This window comes from Nomascus leucogenys, chromosome 19, assembly GCF_006542625.1.
Source record: "Nomascus leucogenys isolate Asia chromosome 19, Asia_NLE_v1, whole genome shotgun sequence".
In the NCBI taxonomy this organism is placed as follows: domain Eukaryota; kingdom Metazoa; phylum Chordata; class Mammalia; order Primates; family Hylobatidae; genus Nomascus; species Nomascus leucogenys.
In genome coordinates this window covers 2987198-3010729 of record NC_044399.1, presented here as the reverse complement: position 1 = coordinate 3010729, position 23532 = coordinate 2987198, and the positions used below count along the sequence as shown (strand labels likewise).

The window sequence follows — 23532 nt, the reverse complement described above, 5'->3', positions numbered from 1 at the left end:
GTGAATGTGGGCTGGGTCACAACCTCATCCCCACTTGACCCAGGCCACTTGATCTGTCACTGCCACTTGATCCAGGCAGGGATACAGATGGAACCCTTTTGCTGTTCTGGCCACTGTAGTGGACACTCAGGAGATCTAGATACGGTTCATGGCCTGGCAGTAACCATGTGACCTTGAGCACATGGATTCCCCTTGCTGGACTCCGTTTTCCTCATTGCTAAAGTGGAGATTAAAATGAGATGCTGTGGTGATTGCAAAGATGTGCATTGTCTTTGACAGTGGGAAAATGTGCAGGAGGCCATGTGAGACATGGTCTAGGGCTTCTGTCCAGCTTATCTGATCACACAGGGGAAATGGCATTCAAATAGCTGTCGAAGAATATGCAGGCCTGCATAGGCTCTCGTATGTCAATAAAGATTTAAAGTCGGCATAGTCATTGGCAACTAATTCAGTGATATATCCTTAGAGCTTAATAAATAAATGTTTATGTACTCAATCTGTAATTCCTGTTCCCAAACCTAGGAAAAATCATTATACACAAAGAATATTAATTATAATGATACTTATAGTCATAAAAACTTACAAGCAATCAGAATATCAAAATGTGTGAATGTTAGGTTGAACAATATGAAGTTGCCATTTGTAATGGCAGATTCATACACTTCCCTCAGGCTTAATCTGATTACTCACAGTGAATAGTATTCCGTTATTACACTCATTAAAAGTTACAGACTCCGAAGAAACATGACAACTTAAGAATCGTTAGATGATTCGGTGGGATGTTAAAATTGTGTTTACAGTATGATCAACGTGTTGTAAAAAAGCAAAGTGCACAATTGAATCTCTCCTTAGAATAAAGACTGGAAGAAAATAGGCCAAAAAGGACTAAAAATTGAGCCAAGGGTTATCTTCAGATGCTATTCACAGGGCATGTGTTCCAAGACCACGCAGTGGATGCCAGGAAACCTTGGCGAGTACTGAACCCTAAACATAACATGTTTTTTCCTATACTTACATATAGGTAAAGTTTAAGGTATAAATTAGGCACAACAAAAGATTAACAACATAACTAATAAAAAAAGAACAATGATTATTGGTTATGAAAGTTATACGAATGTGGTCTCTGTCTCTCAGAACACCTTACTGTACTATACTCACCCTTCCTCTAGTGTTTTTTTTTTTTTTTTTTTTTTTTTTTTTTTTTTTTTTGGGACAGAGTTTCACTCTGTTGCCCAGGCTAGAGTGCAATGGCACGATCTCAGCTCACTGCAACCTCCGCCTCCCAGGTTGAAGTGATTCTCCTGCCTCAGCCTCCTGAGTGGCTGGGATTACAGGCATACACCACCACGCCTAGCTAATTTTTGTATTTTTAGTAGAGATGGGGTTTCACCATGTTGGCCAGGCTGGTCTCAAACTCCTGACCTCAGGTTATCTGCCGGCCTCAGCCTCCCAAAGTGTTGGGATTACAGGCGTGAGCCACTGCGCCCGGCCACTCACCCGTTCTCTTGAGAAGAAGTGCAATAGTATAAGGCCTGCATGATGAGATGAAGTGAGGGGAATGACATAGGCATTGTAATGTAGCGTTAGGCTATTATTGACCTTCTGAGGATATGTCAGAAGCAGGAGTATCTGTTTTGGGTGATCCAGATCATCAAGCCATACGGTGTTGATGGTTGGATGTCAGGAACAGACAGTGTGGATGGCTCAGGGGCAGGTCGCTTCTGTAGCATGGATAGGCTGATCAAAGGTGTCAGGAACAGACCGTGTGGGTGGCTCAGGGGCAGGTCGCTTCTGTAGCATGGATAGGCTGATCAAAGGGATGACTCATGTTTCGGGTGGGATGGAGTGGGACGGCTCCAGACTTCACCGCACTACTCAGAATGGTGTGTGATTTAAACTTATGAATTGCTTATTTCTGGAATTTTTCATTTAATATTTTTGTGCTACACTTGACCACAGGTAACTGAAACCTGAGAAAGCAAAACCTCAGATTGGGACAAGGTGGGGGCAACATCTATTCAGGATGTAAAATTCTTTTCTTTCTAATATTTTGTTTTCAGAATGTATATATATGTATGTGCGTTACTTTTCTACTGGCAAAAATATGAGAAGGGAATTACTTATTTATAAAAATAGTTACCAATGGCCACCTGAAAGGGAAGGAGGACCCACCATGAAGATGGCCTGTGGTTTCAGGGATGGTGCCTACAGGGGAGTTGGGGAGTAAAACCCACATGGGTGACAGTGGCACAGAGATAGGATGGGAGGCATGCCAGTCTGCCTTCCAAATGCAGCTCCAGGAAGCAGAAGCCAGCAGAAACCCAGGAATTGAACACAAAATGGGGCCATGGAAAGCATGATAGTTATGAGCAAATTACTGTGTACCTGCTCTTAGCCAGAATGCAGTAATGGCATTTCCATTTGGTAATGACATTAATGAAGAACCACTGGTACCAAAGTTATCAAAATAGAAGAAATAAAAAGAGGCCAGGTGTGGTGGCTGACACCTGTAGTCCCAGCACTTTGGGAGGCCAAGGTGGGTGGATCACTTGAGGTGAAGAGTTCAAGACCAGCCTGGCTAACATGGTGAAACCCTGTCTCTACTAAAAATACAAAAATTAGCTGGGTGTGGTGGCAGGCACCTGTAATCCCAGCTACTTGGAAGGCTGAGGCACGAGAATTGCTTGACAACTGGGAAGGTGGAGGTTGCGGTGAGCCGAGATCACACCACTGCACTCCAGCCTGGGTGACAGAGCGACTCTGTCTCAAAACAAACAAAAAAACCAAAAAGAATGAATTGCCCAAAATGACAGAAAGTGTTTTAATCTGCCTTAATTTGTTTTTTTTTTTTTTTTTGGAACGAAGTAACATTCAATTAATTATTTTAAAGAAGCTTTCCAGTTTTTCTGTTTCCTTTCTTCTAAATTGAAGAGTTCCTGATAATTACTCAGGTTAGTTTCCCAGGATCTTATTTTTTTGAGTCAACAGTATGTTTTATTACACACCTCATGTATCTCCACACTTGCCTGCAGTTGTGTGTGTGTGAATCCATATGATAGGTATGAATCTGTGTTTTTGACTTGCTGGTTTTGTCTTTCTGTTTCTGGTAAAGGCATGTGACATTGTTGAGCTGTTCATTCATTCATCCACTCAACAAATGCTTACTTTGTAGATTAACAGAACTCTTTAATGCTTCTTTTTTATGTGCTAGGTACACAAAAACTGAACAGATATTCGTGTCCTGAGTTCAGTGTTTAGTGAAATGGTGAAATGGACAAGCAGATATTCATAGTACTATTAGTATTACCATCTGGTATAGTTTGGCCCTGTGTCCGCACCCAAATCTCATGTTAAATTGTAATCCCCAGTTTTGAGGGAGGGACCTGGTTAGAGGTGATTGGATCATGGGCGTGGATTCCCCCCTTGATGTTCTCGTGACAGTGAGTGAGTTATCACAGGTCTGATTGTTTGAAAGGGTGTGGCACATCCCCCTTCATGCTCTCTCCTGTCGCAATGTGAAGATATGCCTGCTTCCCATTCACCCTTCTGCTGTGATTGTAAGTTGCCTTAGACCTATCCAGCCATGTCCCCTGTATAGCCTGTGGCACTGTGAGTCAATTAAACCTCTTTTCTTTATAAACTACCCAGTATCGGTAGTTTTTTTTTTTTTTTTTTTTTTTTAGACAAAGTCTTACTCTCTCACCCAGGCTGGAGTGCAGTGGCGTGATCTTGGCTCACTGCAACCTCTGCCTCCCAGGTTCAACCTCTGCCTCCCAGGTTCATTCTCCTGCCTCAGGCTCCCAAGTGATTACAGGCACAGGCCACCATGCCCAGCTAATTTTTGTATTTTTAGTAGAGACAGAGTTTTGCCATGTTTACCAGGCTGGTCTCAAACTCCTGACTTCAGGTGATCCGCCCGCCTTGGCCTCCCAAAGTGCTGGGATTACAGGCGTGAGCCACCGTACCCGGCCTCAGGTAGTTCTTTACAGCAGTATGAGAACAGACTAATACACCATCTCACAGTATTCTCTGTGTCCCCATCTTGCGGTGTGCTTCCTGTCCCTGTCTCCCAGCATCCTCCCTGTCCCCGTCTCCCGGCGTCTTCCCTGTCCCCGTCTCCCGGCGTCCTCCCTGTCCCCATCTCCCGGCGTCCTCCCTGTCCCCGTCTCCCGGCGTCCTCCCTGTGCCCATCTCCCGGCGTCCTCCCTGTCCCCGTCTCCCGGCGTGCTCCCTGTCCCTGTCTCGTGGTGTCCTCCCTGTCCCGGTCTCCCAGCATCCTCCTTGTCCCTGTCTTGTGGTGGTATTGTGCAGTTCTTTGGCTGCTGTTTGCCCTGGGTCTGTTTGGAGCCTCCCCGGAGCCGGCTGTGTGGGCGGTGCTGGCACTGAGATCAGTAAAGCAGGCCCTGCCCTCACACTCTTCCCAGGGCTCACAGTTGGCCGAGGTTGTGGAGTCGGGGAGGTGGGTGAGTGGCTGGAGGAGGCAGCTCGTCGTGGAGCAGGGCCGGTTAAGGCTGCTTCCCACCTGCTGCCTCACTCAGCAGAACACGTTTTCTGGTGAGGCAGGTGGCCCCACGCAGTGTGTAGCTGGTGTGTGGCAGAATCGGAACTGAAACCTGCACGTCTGCCTCTCTCTGCTGGCTTCCCTCTCCTTTGAATTTGCAGTTCAGCTCTGAGGCATGTGCCATGGATATGCTCTTGCACCTGAAGTGTACAGTTTTGTGCAGACACACATGGAAAGAGTGCACCCGTGCTGTTGCCATGCCATGTCTCTGTGGGGTGAGATGTCCTGAAAATCAGGACAGCTCCATCCTGAACAGCCTGGGCCCCATGGTTCCAGCTGCGAGCAGCCCGCCTGTGCGCATCTGCACAGACCAGGAGAGACGCCGGGAAGTGCTCCACTGGCTGTGGACTGCAGCCCTGCCCCTGCCTTCTGTGACTATTAATCGAGTCTGGCCTCCTCCTGCACAGTCGGAAGCCCCCGTCCCTCGCTCTGGAGCTCCAGCTCTCCTGGCGAGTGGTGGCTGGGAAGGGTTAATGGCTCCTGGCGTTGCCTCAGGCCCTCGCTCCTCTCAGTCATTAATTCCCTGGAAAATGCCCGGTACCTGCATCGTTACTCCATAATGCAGCTGCGCTATCTTTCTGAAAATGTGGGGACTGTCACAGTTGCTGACTTTCCTCTGAGGGACGAACTGATTTGTGTGTGTTTCCTCCTGTGGGACAGGACTCTGTCATAGCTCCCTGTGCTTAGGCAGGACAAGGATTTCTGGGGTCCTTGCTCGCTTTCTGGGGTTCTCCTTTGAGGAGGAGCTGGAGTTCTTCCTGGGGGGTGTGCTTATGGCTTAGCATGGGCAGGGATGAGGAACCGCGACCTGAGGTCTGTAAGTGCTTCTGCGTTTCCCACGGACTCTCCCTGTGTATTGGTACCCCCCTCTTTCTCATGTAGATAAGAGATGAGTCTTAGTCTTCCTCTGGAGACCTCTGGGAGTGCCATGGTGACAAAGAGGACCGGCTTTGCCTCTTCTAACATGGAAGCATTGCCCCAGTGGCTGGGATCCTCGTCAGTGAAAAGACTGATGTCACAGAAGGGCAGTGACAGAGCAGCTCATTTCCTCCCCTGGGTAATGTCTTGGTTTCTCAGCTCAGCTGCGTGGTTCTGCATCTGGTTCTGCATCTGTTTTGATTTGTGACAGCTTTGTTCCTGCAGTCCCCCTGCCTGCAAGTCCTGTTCTCACCTGTACTCAGAATCACCAGGGCGCTTGGTCAGCATTCAGATTCCCAGCCCCGTTCTAGACTAACTGAGCCTTGATTTCTTCCCCAGTGCTCCTGCTGTTTCCTCCCTCACCCTTCTCTCTTCCTCTAATGGTAAAAGGACCTGGTTGCTAAGCGTCCCTGACTCGCATTTCTGTTTCTTACTGTCTTCAGTGTGAGCTCCATCTTCAGGGGTCCTGTATTTTTAGGGTACATCCCTAGATGGTCTGCCATACTTGGAAATTCTTTAATTGGTTCTTTCCAGCTTTCAAGTTCAGTGAGTCTTAAGATCTAACATGTAAAGTGCTCTCTGATATTCCCCTTTTCCCTCACTCTTGAAAAATCGGTTTGACCCCGTATCAGTCTGTTTTCATGCTGCTGATAAAGACATACCCGAGACTGGAAAGAAAAAGAGGTTTAATGGACTCACAGTTCCACATGGCTGGGGAGGCCTCACAATCATGGTGGAAGGCAAGGAGGAGCAAGTCACATCTTACGTGGATGGCAGCAGGCAAAGAGAGAGCTTGTGCAGGGAAACTCCACCTTATAAAACCATCAGATCTCATGAGACTTATTCACTATTAGGAGAACAGCGCAGGAAAGAACTGTCCCCATGATTCGATTATCTCCCACCAGGTTCGTCCCATAACACATGGGAATGCAAGATGAGATTTGGGTGGGGACATAGTCAAACCGTATCACACCCTCAGGTCTGTTGGTGTATTAGGCCATTCTTGCATTGCTATGTAGAAATACCCGAGACTGGGTAATTCATGAAGAAGAGAGGTTTAATGGTTCTGCAGGCCATACAGGAAGCATGGCTCCAGCATCTGCTTCTGCGACAGCCTCGGGAAGCTTCCAGTCATGGCAGAAGGTGAAGTGGGAGCAGGCACATCACATGGCGAGGGCGGGAGCAAAGAGTGAGGGGGAGTGCCACACGCTTCAATGGCCAGATATCAGAAGAACTCACTATCACGAAGACAGCACCCAGCCATGAGTGATCCGCCCCCAGGATCTAAACACCTCCCACCAGGCCCTGCCTCCAGCACTGGGGATTACAATTCAACATGAGATTTCAATAGGGACAAATTTCCAAACTATATCAGGTGACATTCCTGCAAGTGTTCAGCTGGAAGGGCTCTTTGGGTTTGAGGAGAAATTTATGATTTTTGTCCAAGGTTTTTGAGTCCCGATGTCTCCTACAAACAGCTTCTGTCGTCTTTTCTGTGAAGTCTTTCCTTTTCCGCTGCCTTTTCAATTCCTGAGCTGGAACTAATTGATGCCTTTTCTCTACTCTTGTCTGTCCTTGTGTATGCATGCCTCTAATATAAGTCTTCACGTTATAGGATTCCTGTTACTTCTATTGTGTATTTATTTTTCTCCAAATTCCTTGACACTTTGCCATCCCTGACACATATTTTGAGGCCAAGGACCGTTCACTGCTGTGTCCTTTCGATGCCTGGTGTTGAGCAGGTTGTTGGATGGATATATTTTAAGGAAAGTCACAGACTTTTGTAATAATTAGTTCTACTGCAGCAAGCATACTCACTTTTCACAAGTAAATCTTGTGATGTCCTGTTGGGCATCTATTACATTTTCAGACAAACATTGGCTTTGTTTCTGTCTAGAGAAGTCACGCTATCCAGAAACCCCATGCCTGGCCATCCACTTCCGGGATTTTGCTGCAAATTCCATCAGATTCCCTGGTGTCCATATCAACGAGCATTGGGTCAAAACCCACAGCCAGTTTCATCGGTCCCACCAGAGTCACAAGGATTCAATGCCCAGAATCTCCCATGAGCCCTGCTGCCGCCCTTGGGCCAGCTCCCAGGTGGTGGCCCTCCTGCACGGGCCTATGCTCGGTTTGTGGGGTGTGGGGGGTGGGTAGGGTGTCTGTCACTGCTTCAGATGAACAAAACTTGCTGGGAGAAGTGGTGTGGACTCTGGATCATAGGGTTTCTGCAGTCATCTGTTTCATAAGGGTTTCCTTAATGCATTTCTCTGTCACGGTGGTGGTGGTGGTTTTCACTGGATTTCTGTACCAGGAGCAAGTCATACGTGTGCACCAGTATAAACCAAGGGAAAGATTAACATGGTGCCCTATTTCCCTCTTACGTGTGCACCAAGCTAGATCTAGGGAAAGATGAGCGTGGTGCCCTGGGGCCGCATTCCCTTCCTACATGTGCATCCATGTAAAGAGAAACAGAAGTGTAGTGCCACGGTGCCACCTCCCACTGTGCACTTTCTTTTTTATTTTCCTCTGTGAATTGTACCCCACTTTGCTTTCTGAGAATTTTGGTCTCACTATATATATACATATTTTTCTTTCTGTTTTTTGATTTTTTTTGAGACCGAGTCTCGCTTTATTGCCCAGGCTGGAGTGCAGTGGTGTGGCCTCATCTCACTGCAACCTCTGCCTCCCAGGTTCAAGCGATTCTCCTGCCTCAGCCTCCTGGATAGTGGGGATCACAGGCGTGCACCACCATGCCTGGCTAATTTTTATATTTTTAGTAGAGACGGGGTTTCACCATGTTGGCCAGGCTAGTCTTGAACTCCTGACCTCTGTTGATCCACCCACCTCACCATCTCAGGTGATCCACAGTCCCAAAGTTCTGGGATTGTAGGTGTGAGCCACTGCACCTGGCCTGGTCTCACTATATTGATTATGCCCCAGTAATTTTTTTTTTTTTTTTTTTTTTTTTTTTTTACAGAGTTCTACTTATGTCTTTCTGATTTTTAGAGTGAGAGGCAGCTCCCCACTGGAAGGAAGAGTCCGTACTTCAGCCCTGTTCTCTGCTACCAGAGGCAGCTGGTGGCATTCCAGTGACCCAGTTAGGTTCCAGCCTCCCCTGCGCCCTTGACCACACACTACACAGGCTGCGTCACCTTCTGCACAATTCGGAGCAACGTGCTTGTGGGGCACAGGGAGCTTCTGGAATGTGGAGTCTTTTTTCTCTCCCACTGCCAAGTGTACTGTTTGGGCTTCACGGGCAAGGGCTATTAATACCCTATGCTTTAATTGCCTAAGAGAGAAGTATTAATATGTTTAGGGAAATGGTGGTTTATTGTGTAGGGCTCATAAGCACTGGAAAATCTGTTAACATACTTAATAACTCTATTACTCACCATTTACGTTCTTAGCTAAAGGACCAGTATGTGTTTTGGCCAAGTGTGGTGGCTCATGCCTGTAATCCCAGCACTTTGGGAGGCCCGGGCAGGCAGATCACAAGGTCAGAAGTTCAAGACCAGCCTGGCCTGGTGAATATGGTGAAACCCCCTATCTACTAAAAATACAAAAATTAGCCGGGTGTGGTGGTGCCTGCCTGTAGTTGCAACTACTCAGGAGGCTGAGGCAGGAGAATCATTTGAACTGGGGAGGTGGAGGATGCAGTGAGCCGAGATCGCACCACTGGACTCCAGCCTGGGAGATAGAGTGAGACTCTGTCTCAAAAAAAAGAACCAGTATATGTTTCTATTAGAACAAAGGGATCTTAGAGATGTAGTTTCCTAAATGTACAAATGCTGAGAAGGGCCCAGATACACAAAGAGCCCAGAAAGGGTTAGTGGCTTGCCCAGGGTCACACAGCCAGGAATGGCAGAATCCAAATGAAAAAACCAGCTCTCCTGATTGGCAGGTCACGTTCATATCAGCACCGAGCTGAAGTGTGAAGCCGACTAGAGTAGAAACCGTGTTTTCAGAGTCACTTGCTGTAACCAGGGGTAAAGAAAACCAGCGATATGGGCCCATGGCTTGTCCTGTCCAGGATCTGGTCCCAGGCAGTATTCAGTGTTCTGCATAACTCTTAAGGAATTGCCATTGGGCAGGTGGGCTTTAGTAATGGATGACGTGGCAGGGATGGCATCTCCTGTCATCTGCCTGGTGGCTGTCCAGGGTGAGAACAGGGGGGTTTGCCATCAGTGGCCGAGGGAATCTCCTGCCTCTGGAAAGCCATTGGATCATTCACTTTCCCTAGGCGGGTGGCTCTTGATTTTTTTTTTTTTTTTTTTTTTTTTTTTTGAGACGGAGTCTTGCTCTATCACCCAGGCTGGAGTGCAGTGGCCCGATCTCGGCTCACTGCAAGCTCCGCCTCCCGAGTTCACGCCATTCTCCTGCCTCAGCCTCTCCGAGTAGCTGGGACTACAGGCGCCCGCCACCACGCCCGGCTAATTTTTTTGTATTTTTAGTAGAGACAGGGTTTCACTGTGGTCTCGATCTCCTGACCTCGTGATCCGCCCGCCTCGGCCTCCCAAAGTGCTGGGATTACAAGCGTGAGCCACCGCGCCCGGCCATTGATTTTTTAATATCCAGTCTCATTTATGTGTGGTATTTTTTATTTTTATTTTTTTCTGTAGAGATGGGATCTTGCCGTGTTGCCCAGGCTGGTCTTGACCTCCTGGGCTCAAGCCATCCTCCTGCCTCAGCCCTGTAAAGTGCTGGGATCACAAGTGTGAGCCACCGTGCCTGGCCCTTTTTTTTTTTTTTCAATTCTCAAGAGTTTTTAAACTTTCAGTTTAGAAGCGCAGATGAAATGGACAGCACAACGGCCTCAGCTCTGTACTCAGCAGCCCGGCCCCGCGGCTCTGTGCTCGGCGGCCAGGCCCTGGGCTGTGGCCACACAGCATTTCTCTCCAAGCCCCGATTCTTCCAGAAAAGGAGGGAGAGGTGATTAAGTTCATCTTTACGGACTTCCTAATAAATTTTTATAACTCTTTATTCTAAATCTTTACAGTGTCATCTGTAGCCTTAGCCCGGCACTGGTAAAATCAACTTTAAAAATTTTAATGATGATTCAAAATATATGAGTTTGATCTTTATTATAAACGATTAAAAAATTTAAATTTTTAAAAATTAAATCCAATGTGGCGTGAAAAGTTTAAAGTAACATTTAAGTACTGCTCACAGGGCGACCGTCTTTGCGGACCTGCCTAGCTGGTGTTAATGGGTCTTTCTTTTGGGCCCTGGTAACCTTTTGCACTCACCTTAGTTACGGTGCATTACTTGTTTTCGGAGCTGGCCTGTACCTGCATATGTTTATTCAACAAAACAGTTGTTTATACTTTCAGGTGAGCTGGGTGTAGGGTGATGCCCTGAGAACAGAGAGTTGGGGTACTGGTTCTTCCTTCCAGCTGGGAGCTGCCTCTCACTCTGGCTTGCTGCCGCCCTGCAGAGCGCATCCACAGGGCAGGCAGCAGGGCTGCAGAGCTCACACGCCAGGACCAGGGGCTCCCGTAGGCCTGGCTCTGCCGTGTCTAACTGGAGGAGCCCAGGCCCTCCACTCTTCAAGCCTCGGTCTTTTCACCTGTAGATTGTGGTTAATAGTAATATATTTATAGGGCTATTTTAAGGATTAAGGCACTAAAGTGTATAAAATACTTCGCATAGTGCCTGATGCAATATAAATTTCAGCCATTACTTTATTTTTGCTCATGGTGGTTGATGGCATCCTGTTTGAACAGCCCCGAGTTAAAACAGTTCGTGAAGATGTGTACTTGCACTGCTCTATGAATCAACCATAAATAAGGATATGTGGGAAAATCTCAAGACTCATCAGGCTTAGCAATGAAGGTTAAAGGCCATTTCTATTGCAGCATACCAGATGAGGAGACATGGGTCCCCCTCTGCCCTGTGTGTGCTTGCTGGCTGGAAGAGGTGAACCTAGAGCAGATGTGTGCATCCAGGAGCTGAGTCCCATTGGAAAGCTGTGCCTTGTGTCTTCACAAGAAGGAAAACAGCTGTATGGGAAGAAAGGCGGGCCCAGGTGGAGGCAGAGCCTGTGGGGAGGCAGGAGACTAGGAGAGAGGGTCTGCTGAGACCTACAGCCAGGCCGAGGGGCCAGCTTGGGGGCCGCGCCGCGGCACTGTCCTGAAGATACGCCCAGAAGGCCCCTGGCTGTGCCTGCTGCCCTGGTGCATTTCAGAGGAGCAGATTTGGAAGGCAGTACATTTAAGTGCATCCCTTTTTTCAATGCTAATGGATTTCCTAATAAGTAGGAAATGTGAAAAATACTGAGGAAAAAAAATTCCCTAGCAACACAAATATTACTTCTAATTTTCTATATCACCTTGTGGTCTGTGTTACTGTGTGATGGTATTATATAATCACATGCCATTTTATAGCCTGCTTTTAAAATGTAATACCCTTGTAACATTTTTGGTATTAATAATTGCTCTTAATCATAACTTTTAAAGCTATATAACATTTCATAATACACCTTTTTTTGTTCATTTATTCTTTGGGGCAGATTTCACAAAATCAAATTATTGTTTCAGTTTCAACATTTATGTAGTTCTTATTTACATATTATAACAAATCTTCTAAAAGAATTGGACAAGTTATAACGTGGACCAATTCTATCATAGAATTCCCTGTATTGGTTGCCATCACTTAGAAAAAGTTGGCTAATATAATAAATATTAATTGGTATGATGAAATTCTCATTTTTAAATTTTTAAGTCATTGGTTATAATAAAGAATAAATTTTCTTCATGTGTTTGTTACTAGTTTTTATTCTAATGCATTTCTGCCTGTAAGATATAACTATAACTTAACGTGCATCCAAGTGCATGCATCCAGAATATGCTACCGGGGGCATCTTTACACATGCATGCACTGGTTCCCCACACCCACGTACCCACCACACACCCACACCCTCCCACGCACCTTCCACACGCCTGCACCTGCCTCACACCCACACATACATGCACATTCACACCCATGTACATCCACCATACCCATGTACCCACAGACACACACACCCTTACATACACACCTGCACCTGCCTCACACTCACACCCCCTCCCTACACAGCTGCACCTCCCCCACACCCACACCCGCACACATACACGCATAGACCACGTACCCATACTCCCACACACATCTGCACACATACATGCATAGACTGTGTACCCATGCTCCCACACACAGGTGCACACCTGCGTGTACACGCACCCACACCCACGTGCACCCGTGTCACTGCCGTGAAGGACACCCCAGCAGTCCCCTCAGATTCCTGGAGTCTGGGCCAACTCCAGGCCTGCGGTGAATGGTCTCTGTCGTTACCTCAGTTGGTTTTGCCTGAGGTAATCGCACAAGGTGCTCTTTCTCGTGTCTGATTTTTCTCACTCAGCATTGCCTGTGCGTGTGTTGTTGTTACTTGTCATTACTGTAAGAATTGCATTTGTGAATATACCACAACTGATTTACCTATTCTATTGTGGAGTTTTTTGTTTGTTTGTTTGTTTTTTGTTTTGTTTTGTTTTGTTTTTGAGACAGAGTCTCGCTCTGTCACCCAGGCTGGAGTGCAGTGGCGTGATCTCTAGGCTCACTGCAACCTCCCCCTCCCGGCTTCAAGTGATTCTCCTGCCTCAGTCCCCCAAGTAGCTGAGATTATAGATGCCTACCACTACGCCCGGCTAATTTTTATATTTTTAGTAGAGATGGGGTTTCACCATATTGGCCAAGCTGGTCTTCAACTCCTGACCTCAGGTGATTTACCCGCCTTGGCTTCCCAAAGTGCTGGAATTACAGGTGTGAGCCACCGCGCCTGGCCTACCCATTCTGTTGTTGATGGACATCTGAGATGTTTACTGCTTTGGCTATCACAAATACATCTGCTGTGAAAATTCTTGCACTTACCTTTTCTTTGGTGTTTGTAGGGTCTATCCCCAATTGTAGAGATGTGGCATCATAGGACATATGTATTTCTGCCAACTGTTTTTCTGAATATCACTTACTAATCATTTAGTAATTAATAAGATATTATAAAATGTGTAACAGGTCCACAGAGGAAAAAACTGCTCATAGGTAAACTTCCCTTGGGTGTGGAAAGGAAAAAGAGTACAACAGATTTTCACTTACAAAAACAAGTGCTGTGTTCGTTTCTCTGGTTCTTAGATGTGTGATTTGTAATTGGAAGCTGTTCACTGGGAATGTTTCTGAACCTGCTGTGGAAACTTCAGTGGCCCTGAACGGAAAGGGCGGGAGTGCATGCTCCCTGAGCTGCTGCTCTGCAGTGGGTACACCGGCTGTAGCTGGCTTCTCCTTGGCCCCAGGACCCGGTGCTGGCGGCCTGCTCTACTCCTGGGAGATGGTGGTTCAGCTCACATGGCTCTGGGCACTGGCCAGGTGTGAATTCCACCCTGAGCAAATCCAGAATGACTCCTTGGGGTCACCTTGTATTAGTTCGTTCTCATACTGCTACTAAGAAATAGCTGATACGGGGTCATTGATAAAGAACAGAGGTTTTATTGGCTCACATTTCTGGAGCTGTTCAGGAAACAGCAGCATCTGCTTCTGGAGAGGCCTCAGGAAACTTCCAATCATGGTGGAAGGCGAAGAGGGAGCAGCCGCCTCACATGGAGGAGGCAGGAGCAAGGAGGGGGAAGATGCCACTCACTGTATTTTGTTGTTGTTGTGGAGACGGAGTCTCGCTCTGTCGCCCAGGCTGGAGTGCAGTGGCGCGATCTCAGCTCACTGCAAGCTCCGCCTCCCGGGTTCACGCCATTCTCCTGCCTCAGCCTCTCCGAGTAGCTGGGACTACAGGTGCCTGCCACCATGCCTGGCTAATTTTTATATTTTTAGTAGAAACAGGGTTTCACCATGTTAGCCAGGATGGTCTCAAACTCCTGACCGCAGGTGACCCGCCCACCTCGGCCTCCCAAAGTGCTACAATTGCAGGCGTGAGCCACCGCGCCCAGCCCATGCCACTCACTTTTAAATGACCAGGTCTCAGGAAAATTCACTATCGTGAGGACAGTAGGATGGTGCTAACCCATTCGTGAAGGCCCATCCCCCATGATCCAGTCACCTCCCGCCAGGCCTCACGTCCGACATTGGGATTACAATTTGACGTGAGATTTGGACGGGACACAGATCCAAGCCATATCAGACCCTGAGAGGAGCAGGTGGAAATAATGAAAGGGCCGTCTGAGGCCTGGGTGATGTGTAGGTGCTAATGGGTATGGTGGAGACAGTTTAAAAATGGCATCTAATGTTAGATTGCAAACGTATTGCAGAGTGCGCCAGGCACAGTCAGTCCCAGACCTAATTAGGCAAAAAATGTTAAAAGTGCAAATAAAGCACAAAGAAGTAAAGGAAAACCACCTATAATTCCACCATCCAGACACCACTCAGGTACCTGGTAGTTCTCGTTTGGACACGCGTACATTTTTAAAACAAAACAAAACAAAAGGATGTAGCATTCGTACGATTTCTTTTGTGTATTCTCTTCTAAGACATATATTACATTGTTCCATGACACTGAGTAGTCTACAGTACAACGAATGGCGTCATGATACTATATTACCTTCAAATGCTGCAATTTATTTGAACAGTTTCCTATTACTAAACATTTAGGTGACTTCTAATTTTTTTATTTCAATAATCAATGCCATGGTAAATGTCCTTGGATATAAATCTTTTGTGCAGCCCCATGAATGTTTTCTTAGTTCAAATTTACTTTTAAAAGAGGAATTATATTTTCTCATTGACTTGGGTATTGGCAAGAAATTAAATGTGAAATCATTTTAATTCTTCTAAAAATTATCCTGGAAAGCATGGAGATAGTATATTTAACTTTCTTATGTAGTGGCTAAAATGTTATACTATTTAGTATCGTAAGATAATAGGCACCAGTGGCTGTTGGATTTGTTTTTGAAAAGAGGATAAAAGTGTGTGAATATACAGCCCTTTCTCACTCTCTCCCACCTTAACTATGTCTGAAGTTCTGCCCACTATAGACAGAGTGGGCCAGGCGCGGTCAGTCCCAGACCTAATTAGGCAGTTGTGCCCTGCCGCCCCTGCCTTCCCCAGCAGCCATGCAGCAGGCTGGGAGGACCTTGCTGATATGGACAGCCCTGGGCAGCTCTGGCCTGGACACCAACAGTGGCTCAGTCCTAGAGCCACTTGAGGACACAGCGTTTGGTGCCTTATTTCTTTAAGACTGGATATGACCAGAGGGCAGTCGTACGTAGCTTGCAATCTTAAAAATGCTCCACAGGGATTTTTTAACTTGTCTTTGGAGAGGAGTCCAGTAAGAATTAAATATATAAGCACATACTGTTGGCATAATAACAATTAATTAAAGATGTATCTGTCATGAAATGTGCATGTGATTGTTCTTTGTAATCATGATGTCTGATGAAGGTACTGAGGAAAGTGTTTGAGGTCCTGATGTGCTCTTTTCCTGTATTTGTAGATCCACATCATAGATTTTGACGATGAAAACAACATTATAAATAAAAATGTCCTCCTCCATCAAGCGGGTGAAATCTGGCACATTAGCGCTAGCCCTGCAGACAGAGGTGTGCTGGCGACCTGCTACAACAGAAGTAAGTGCGGCTTTTCTAAGGTACTTGCTAACTGGAGGTAACTGGAGGTATTTCCTAAGACTGGTTTTGTATTGCTAATGGGTCGACACATGACTGAAAAGATTTAGCCATTAATGAAGATGTTGCATGCACAGAGAAGCCATGATATTGTGAGTAGATGTTTGCAGAAATTATTAGAATCTTAAGATTCTAAGAATTGAAGCTGGAATCAGCTGTTCTGGGAATGTTGACCCCTTGGTCAGGGGAGTACAGTACTGGAGTTTCCTGTGAGGCAGACACAGGTGTCCTGATGTGGAAACTGTATGTTGTGGGGAGCAGCAGGGATTCATCTCTTTCCTGTAGTGTCTTGGTGACTGTCTTCCAGTCCTCTTTGGTAAGGGCAGTTCCATGCACACACGTGCGTTGACTGGTGATATGCCTCATAGGCTTCTTCCTGCCCGCTGTTGGGCTCTCTAGGCTCTTGGGGCTCTGGGACCTTAGTTTGTGTCAATGCAGTTGTCTGAGTTGCTGAACCGAGCCTCCCTCTTCCCCAGTTCTCCTTGTTCGGTCATCGTCAATGACTACTTTCTAAATTCTGGCTCTATGGAGAAATACCTCCTGGGATCTCGTTCTCTACCATGTAAGCCAGAACAAATGCTTTGTGGTTTTTGATATGTAGTTTCTAAAATGTTGCCTTCATTTGTCCCACAGGCTGAATGACTTTTTAGATACTTTTAATGCATTCTGTCTGATCTTCCCTCTCATACCCTGGCTTCAGAATATTGATGAGTAGGGATTGCATGGCTCGTGTATCAGGCTAGTCACCAGGACGTCCCGATCTAAAATTCCACTTTCACCGGGTTCTGTGTATATTTCCCTTCCCCTCCCTTCCCTTTTCCCTTCCCTTCCCTGTTCCCTTTTCCCTTCTCTTTCCCTTCTCCCTTCCCCTTTCCCTTCCTTTCCCTTTTCCCTTCCTTTTCCCTTTCCCTTCCTTTTCCCTTTTCCTTTCCTTTCCCTTCCCTGCCCTTCTCCTTTTCCCTTCCTTTCCCTTCCCTTCCCTTTTCCCTTCCTTTTCCCTTTCCCTTCCTTTTCCCTTTTCCTTTCCTTTCCCTTCCCTTCCCTTTTCCCTTCCTTTCCCCTTTCCCCTCCTTTTCCTTTCCTTTCCCTTCCCTTTCCTTTTCCCTTCCTTTCCCTTTCCCCCTCCTTTTCCCTTCCTTTCCCTTCCCTTCCCTCCTCCTTTTCCCTTCCTTTCTCTTCCCTTCCCTTTTCCCTTCCTTTCCCCTTCCCCCTCCTTTTCCCTTCCTTTCCCTTCCCTTCCCTTTCCCCCTCCTTTTCCCTTCCTTTCCCTTCCCTTCCCTTTTCCCTTCCCTTTTCCCTTCCTTTCCCTTTTCCCTTCATTTCCCTTTTCCCTTCCTTTCCCTTTTCCCTTCCCTTTTCCCTTCCTTTCCCTTTTCCCTTCATTTCCCTTTTCCCTTCCTTTCCCTTTTCCCTTCATTTCCCTTTTCCCTTCCTTTCCCTTTTCCCTTCCCTTTTCCCTTTTCCCTTCCCTTTTCCCTTCTCTTTCCCTTCCCCCTTCCCTTTTCCCTTCCCTTTTCCCTTCTCTTTTTTCTTCCCTTCCCTTTTCCCTTTTCCCTTCCTTTCCCTTTTCCCTTCCCTTCCCTTTTCCCTTCCTTTCCCTTTTCCCTTCCCTTCCCTTCCCTTTTCCCTTCCTTTCCCTTTTCCCTTCCCTTCCCTTCCCTTCCCTTTTCCCTTCCTTTCCCTTTTCCCTTCCTTTTCCTTTCCCTTCCCTTTTCCTTCCCTTTTCTTTTCCTTTTCTTTTCTTGACAGAGTCTCACTCTGTCGCCCAGGCTGGAGTGCAGTGGTGCAATCTGGGCTCACTGCAACCTCTGCCTCCCGGGTTCAAGCAATTCTCCTGCCTCAGCCTCCTGAGTAGCTGGGATTACAAGTGCACATCACCACGCCTGGCTAATTTTTATATTTTTAGTAGAGATGGGGTTTCACCATGTTGGCCAGGCTGGTCTTGAACTTTTGACATCAGGTGATCTGCCCGCCTTGGCATCCCAAAGTGCTAGGATTACCGACGTGAGCCACTGTGCCCAGCCCTTCTTCCACTTTAACTTCACAGCTGCCCCATGTCCGTCCTCTGAGGGCCCTGCCTTCCACATGGAGGGCAGCATGGCATGTGGCTGAGTGTGGCTATGCACCTCCCTCCCGCCAGCGGGAGGTTTGGGGTCCGAGAGCCTCCTTGTGTTTTGTCTGCTCTCTGTGCCGATTGGTCCAAGCTGACAGTGTCTCAGCAGAAACACATTTCTCAAGAATCTGTGGGTCTTCAGTAGATTTCCTGAGGCTTCACTTCCTCAGACAAGAGCCTAACTGCAGATCTTTTAGAGACGATCTCTGCTCTGCCTTGGTCTCCTGCTAAGATGGCCAAGGGACTGCCTCCTTCATCCTTGACCCTTCACCCCCGCCTTCACCCTTCACTCTCTCTTCTGCCTGAGGATCTGTGAGGTGCCTCCTTGGCTTCTTGAGAGGCCCTTCCTAGGCCTGCACTCTGACCTCCTGATCTTTCCGAGGCTTTAACCACATGCAGTGTGGCCCATCCTCGGCCTTTTCTTAGGGGCACACCCTCCTGACAGTCGGGGTATTAGTCCATTCTCGCACTGCTATGAAGAACTACCTGGGACTGGGTAATTGATGAAGAGGTTTAATGGACTCACAGTTCTGCGGGCTTAAGAAGAAGCATGACTGGGCAGCCTCAGGAAATGCACAATCACAGTAGGGGGTGACGGGGAAGCCAGGGCCTTCTTCACAAGGGAGCAGGAGAGAGAGAGCAAAGTGGGAAGAGCCACACACCTTCAAACAACCAGATCTCACTGTCACAAGAACAGCAAGGGGGAAATCCACCCTGTGATCCAGTCATCTCCCACCAGGTTCCTCCCCAGACACGTGGGGATTACAATTCGAGATGAGATTTGAGTGGGGACACAGACCCAAACCATATCAGTTAGGCTTTTCATTTCAGCACTTTTTGCCGGCTGGAGACGCTGTGCTTGTTGTTACTCCACCATCGTATAGGTCTTCCCCATTTGCCCTCTCCTCCACCCTTGCCCTGTCCCCGAACCAGGAAATGCCCCGCGTGCAGGACCAGCCTCAGCACAACAGGAGCTGCCTCCATGGCCCTGCAGGGCATGGCCTTTCTGCCCCCTGGATATTCCAGGCAAGCTCTGTTTTTTCTGTGGCTCCTCAAAAGCCTCCCAGCCTCTACCCACTGCCAAAATCCAGAGCTCCTCCCGCATTTCAGGCATTTGTTACTGTGGCCCCTGCTTCCATAGTCATTATACACTGCAGAGGAATTCCCACAAACACAGCGGCTTCCAACAGCACATGCCTCTTCAACAGTATGTACTGGCTGTAGCTTCGTAGGGTGCTGGTCTGGGGTCTCCCGGCCCCCAGCAGGCTGTGTCAGGGCTCTCGCCTCATGTGGCTCCTGGGGTTGTAGGATGCAGGGTTGTAGGATGCAGGCTTGTTTCCTGGCTGTCTGCTGGGACCACCCTCAGCTGCTCCCAGCTGTAAGTGGGCTTTGAGTTAAGCTGCCAAGTTTGTGGCAATTTGTAGAAGCAACAGAAAACTAACACAATTGCCGAGCACTCTTGGTCTTGTTGGTCGTCCACAGGCGTAAGTCGATCGCGTCCTTCAAGTTACCCTGGATCTCGTGATTTCCAGTCGCGGCTTCCAGAGACTGACTCTTTCTGCCAGACTTTGAAGGCAGCATAGATCTTCTGTTAAGTATTTCCCGAATCTGTCAGCCTCTCGAGGAAGAAAGGCGAAATTGTTCCACAACATTCATGTCCAAGTTCCAAGAATTCTATTTTATTCCTGCCATAGCAGAACTGAGATTTACATCCCGCAGGGAAGGCTGGTTTCCAGTGTGAAATGCTGCGAGTTCCTGCTCTGATCAGGAAAGAGCAGCACAGCTGCCTGACTCGTGCTTAACCTGGCTCTTTGCCCTTCGAAGCACACACGGCGCTGTGTCTCATCTGAATCAGGTCATCTGCAGCAGCGGTCGCACCCGTGGGGCAAGGCGCCAGGCCCTCTTGCTTCAGCTGCCTCCGGAAAAGCCTGGAGTCACAGACCTAAGCTTGCTGTGCGTAATGCAGTGCAGGGAAAACATTCTAGAGGCTTCATGTGTTTTGCAAACATACTTGTGCTCTGTAGTTTTTGCACTTAGCTCGCCTGTAAATCACTAGGCTTCCACATTGCAATGAATCAAATATGAATTAAATCCAGAAGCACCACAAACTTAGATTAGACGGCATTGCTTAAATCGTCACTTCGTTATAACAAGTCTCTTTGCAAAGATCAGAGTTGCACTTTCTCCTCTTTGTCTTCCAATAGTGTTTTCTCCTATTGTGCTTTTACCCTGCTGGTGCCTGGGCTGGTGGGAGGCTTCTTGCGGCATTTCCTGTGTATGTGCTGTTTATTAGGGGTGCTTAGAGAGAAGCTCCTGTTGTCTGCTGTCCTTGGAGACCCACGTGTGTTTTTTTTGTTCCTGCTCTTTTGTAGCCCCTTCCTTCTTTTTGTTTCCATTGGTTTGTGTGCTATTTTGGTGAATGGTGGCATCTTTTAATGAAGAGACCGAGAGCTTCTGAGACACGCCTTTCGGCGCACACCCCGTGTGGGGCAGGGGCAGACAGTGTGGGAAGCAGAACCACAGGTGGAGACGGCGAGCAGATCACAGGGCCAACTGGTGTTGAGTTGTTAGGAGCACCCTCCTTCCGGCAGACAGTTGCCCTTTTCTTTCTTTCTTTTTTTTTTTGAGACGGAGTCTCGCTCTCTCGCCCAGGCTGGAGTGCAGTGGCGCAATCTCGGCTCACTGCAAGCTCTGCCTCCCGGGTTCAAGCCATTCTCCTGCCTCAGCCTCCCGAGTAGCTAGGACTACAGGCCACCACGCCCGGCTAATTTTTTGTATTTTTAGTAGAGATGGGGTTTCAGTGTGTTAGCCAGGATGGTCTCGATCTCCTGACGTCGTGATCCGCCCGCCTCGGCCTCCCAAAGTGTTGGGATTACAGGCGTGAGCCACCGCGCCCGGCTGACAGTTGCCCTTTTCTAAAGCTGCTTTCTGTGTCTTTCTTCACAGATGTCCTGAAATCCTTTTTCATGGAATTTTTTTTTTTTTTTTTTTTTGGAGATAAGGTCTCACTCTTGGCTCTTGTCACCCAGTCTGGAGTGCAGTGGCACGATCTTGGCTCACTGCAACCTCCGCCTCCCAGGCTCAAGCAATCCTCCCATCTCAGCCTCTCGAGTAGCTGGGACCACAGGTATGCACTACCATATCTGGCTGATTTTTTAAAAAATTTCTAGTAGACATGAGGTCTCACTGTGTTGCCCAGGCTGGTCTTGAACTCCTGGGCTCAAATGATCTGCCCACTTCAGCCTCCCAAAGCACTGGGATTACAGGTGTGAGCCACTGCACCTGGCCTTCCATGGATCTTATGGGGAGGAAAAGAGACAGCAGCCATGGAGAAGGGGCCTCTGGGGAGAGTGTCTAGAAACAGAATTCATTTGGAGGGCCTGGCTCTTTTTTAGGATGTTGCTATTGGTTATTTGTCAGAAGCAACAGTGTTTACATTCTATCTGTTTATTGCGTCACACTGAATCTCTGCAAATCAGTGGAAGTCTGCAGTAGAACTCTTGTGCACACAAGCACACCTGCTAGAATGAACATCACAAATATGCAGAAGTGGATGAGCTCGTGACTTATTTTTTTAAATGCAAACGAGAAACCCTTTCTCTGTACCCTTACTGTTCTTAAGAAGGGTGGTCAGGAACGGCAGTGTTGAGTTCCCCGTGCACAGCTGAAGGATCTGGCGCTCATAGGCAAAATCTCCTTGAAGAGTGATGTTCTCTTCACACTTAGAAAATGATAGAAAATTTGCATGAGGTTAAAGTATCCTAAAAAGTCAAACATTTTCAGATTAAACCCATACATCCATCTCTCCTAGCTTAAATCTCTATTCATGCAAGGAACAAGTGACAGATTACCATCGATTACTGATAGGGATTTATAACTGCTGTTGATGTGTTTTCAGTTATTACCTGTGATGATTGTGAAAAAGACATCCCTGGAGTTGGTGGAAGGGGGAGTTGTAGCCCAATAAACTCATGGAATGTTTTCTACATAGACGATGAAGATTTAAAAAACAACTTTAACTCTCCTTTCTGATAATTTTATAAGAAAAATGCATCTCCATGAAAGCAAAATGAAGGACTGTGCCCAGGGTAGTAGCTGTCTCGACAGGACTGTACATACTTGGAACAGGAGAGATCTCAACAGTAACTGGCCTGTGGGCATAGATTGCAGGTTGGACACGGCTGTGGGGATGGTGGCAGGTGGCAGGCTGGCCTCTGAGGAGGACGCAGACCTCCACACACAGCAAATAACAGCACAACCTTCAGGTCTCAATTGGACCTGGGGCCCCGAGAGGCTGTGGTGTTGCCACCTGGAAGAAGCCTGGTCATGCAGGGAATTAGCATGAGTGACATATTTCTCTTGGGGTTTCTCCCTTCGGAGCTGCCGGGCACTTCCAGTCACCTCCCTCCCCAGTTTGTGTGCACTTCAGAATGTGCTGTCAGCAGGCCTTGACCTTTCTATGCATCTCACTTCCTATATTTAGAACTCGTTTCACCCAAGGTTTTCTTAAGGTTCATTGAGAAAAAAGCATATGTTTCAGATAAACATAAAAAAACTCCAACTTTGCTGCTTTAATTTCTAATGTATGTTTCTGAATTAGGGTACACCACATGCGCCTGCTTCTGCTCACACCATCTCGTGATTGTGTGCCAGCCTCTGCTCACACTGTCTCATGAGTGTACAAATGTCTGCCGCTGTTCACACTGTATCCTGTGTGTGGGCCTGTCTCTGCTGACACCATCTCATGAGTGTATACACACCTGCCTCTGCTCACACCATGAGTGTACACCTGCCTCTGCTGACACCATCTCATGAGTGTGCACACGCGTGCTTCTGCTCACACCACCTCATGAGTGTGTGCCCATCTTTGCTCATGTGTCTCATGAGTGTACACATGCCTGCCTCTGCTCACACCACCTCATGAGTGTGTGCACCTGTCTCTGCTCACACCATCTCGTGAGTGTACATGTGCTTGCCTCTGCTCACACCATCTCATGAGTGTACACGTGCCAGCCTTTGCTTACACTGTCTCATGAGTGTGTGCACCTGTCTCTGCTCACACCATCTCGTGAGTGTACACGTGCCAGCCTCTGCTCACACCATCTCATGAGTGTACACGTGCCAGCCTCTGCTCACACTGTCTCATGAGTGTGTGCACCTGCCTCTGCCCACACTGTCTCATGAGTGTACACATGCCCGCCTCTGCTCATACCCTCATGAGTGTATATGCCTGCCTCTGCTCACACCACCTCATGAGTGTGTGCACCTGTCTCTGCTCACACCAT

At 47.6% G+C, this 23532-nt stretch overlaps 1 protein-coding gene across 1 annotated transcript in view; it reads left to right on the top strand.

Annotated features, from left to right (window-relative positions):
- The window catches only part of EIPR1 (EARP complex and GARP complex interacting protein 1), a 174698-nt gene that overhangs the window by 14940 nt on the left and 136226 nt on the right, over positions 1-23532 (top strand). Inside the window, exon 3 of the mRNA XM_030799727.1 lies at positions 15945-16077. Within this exon, the coding sequence (XP_030655587.1) occupies positions 15945-16077 (133 nt within the window). The remainder of the gene's footprint in view (positions 1-15944; positions 16078-23532) is intronic.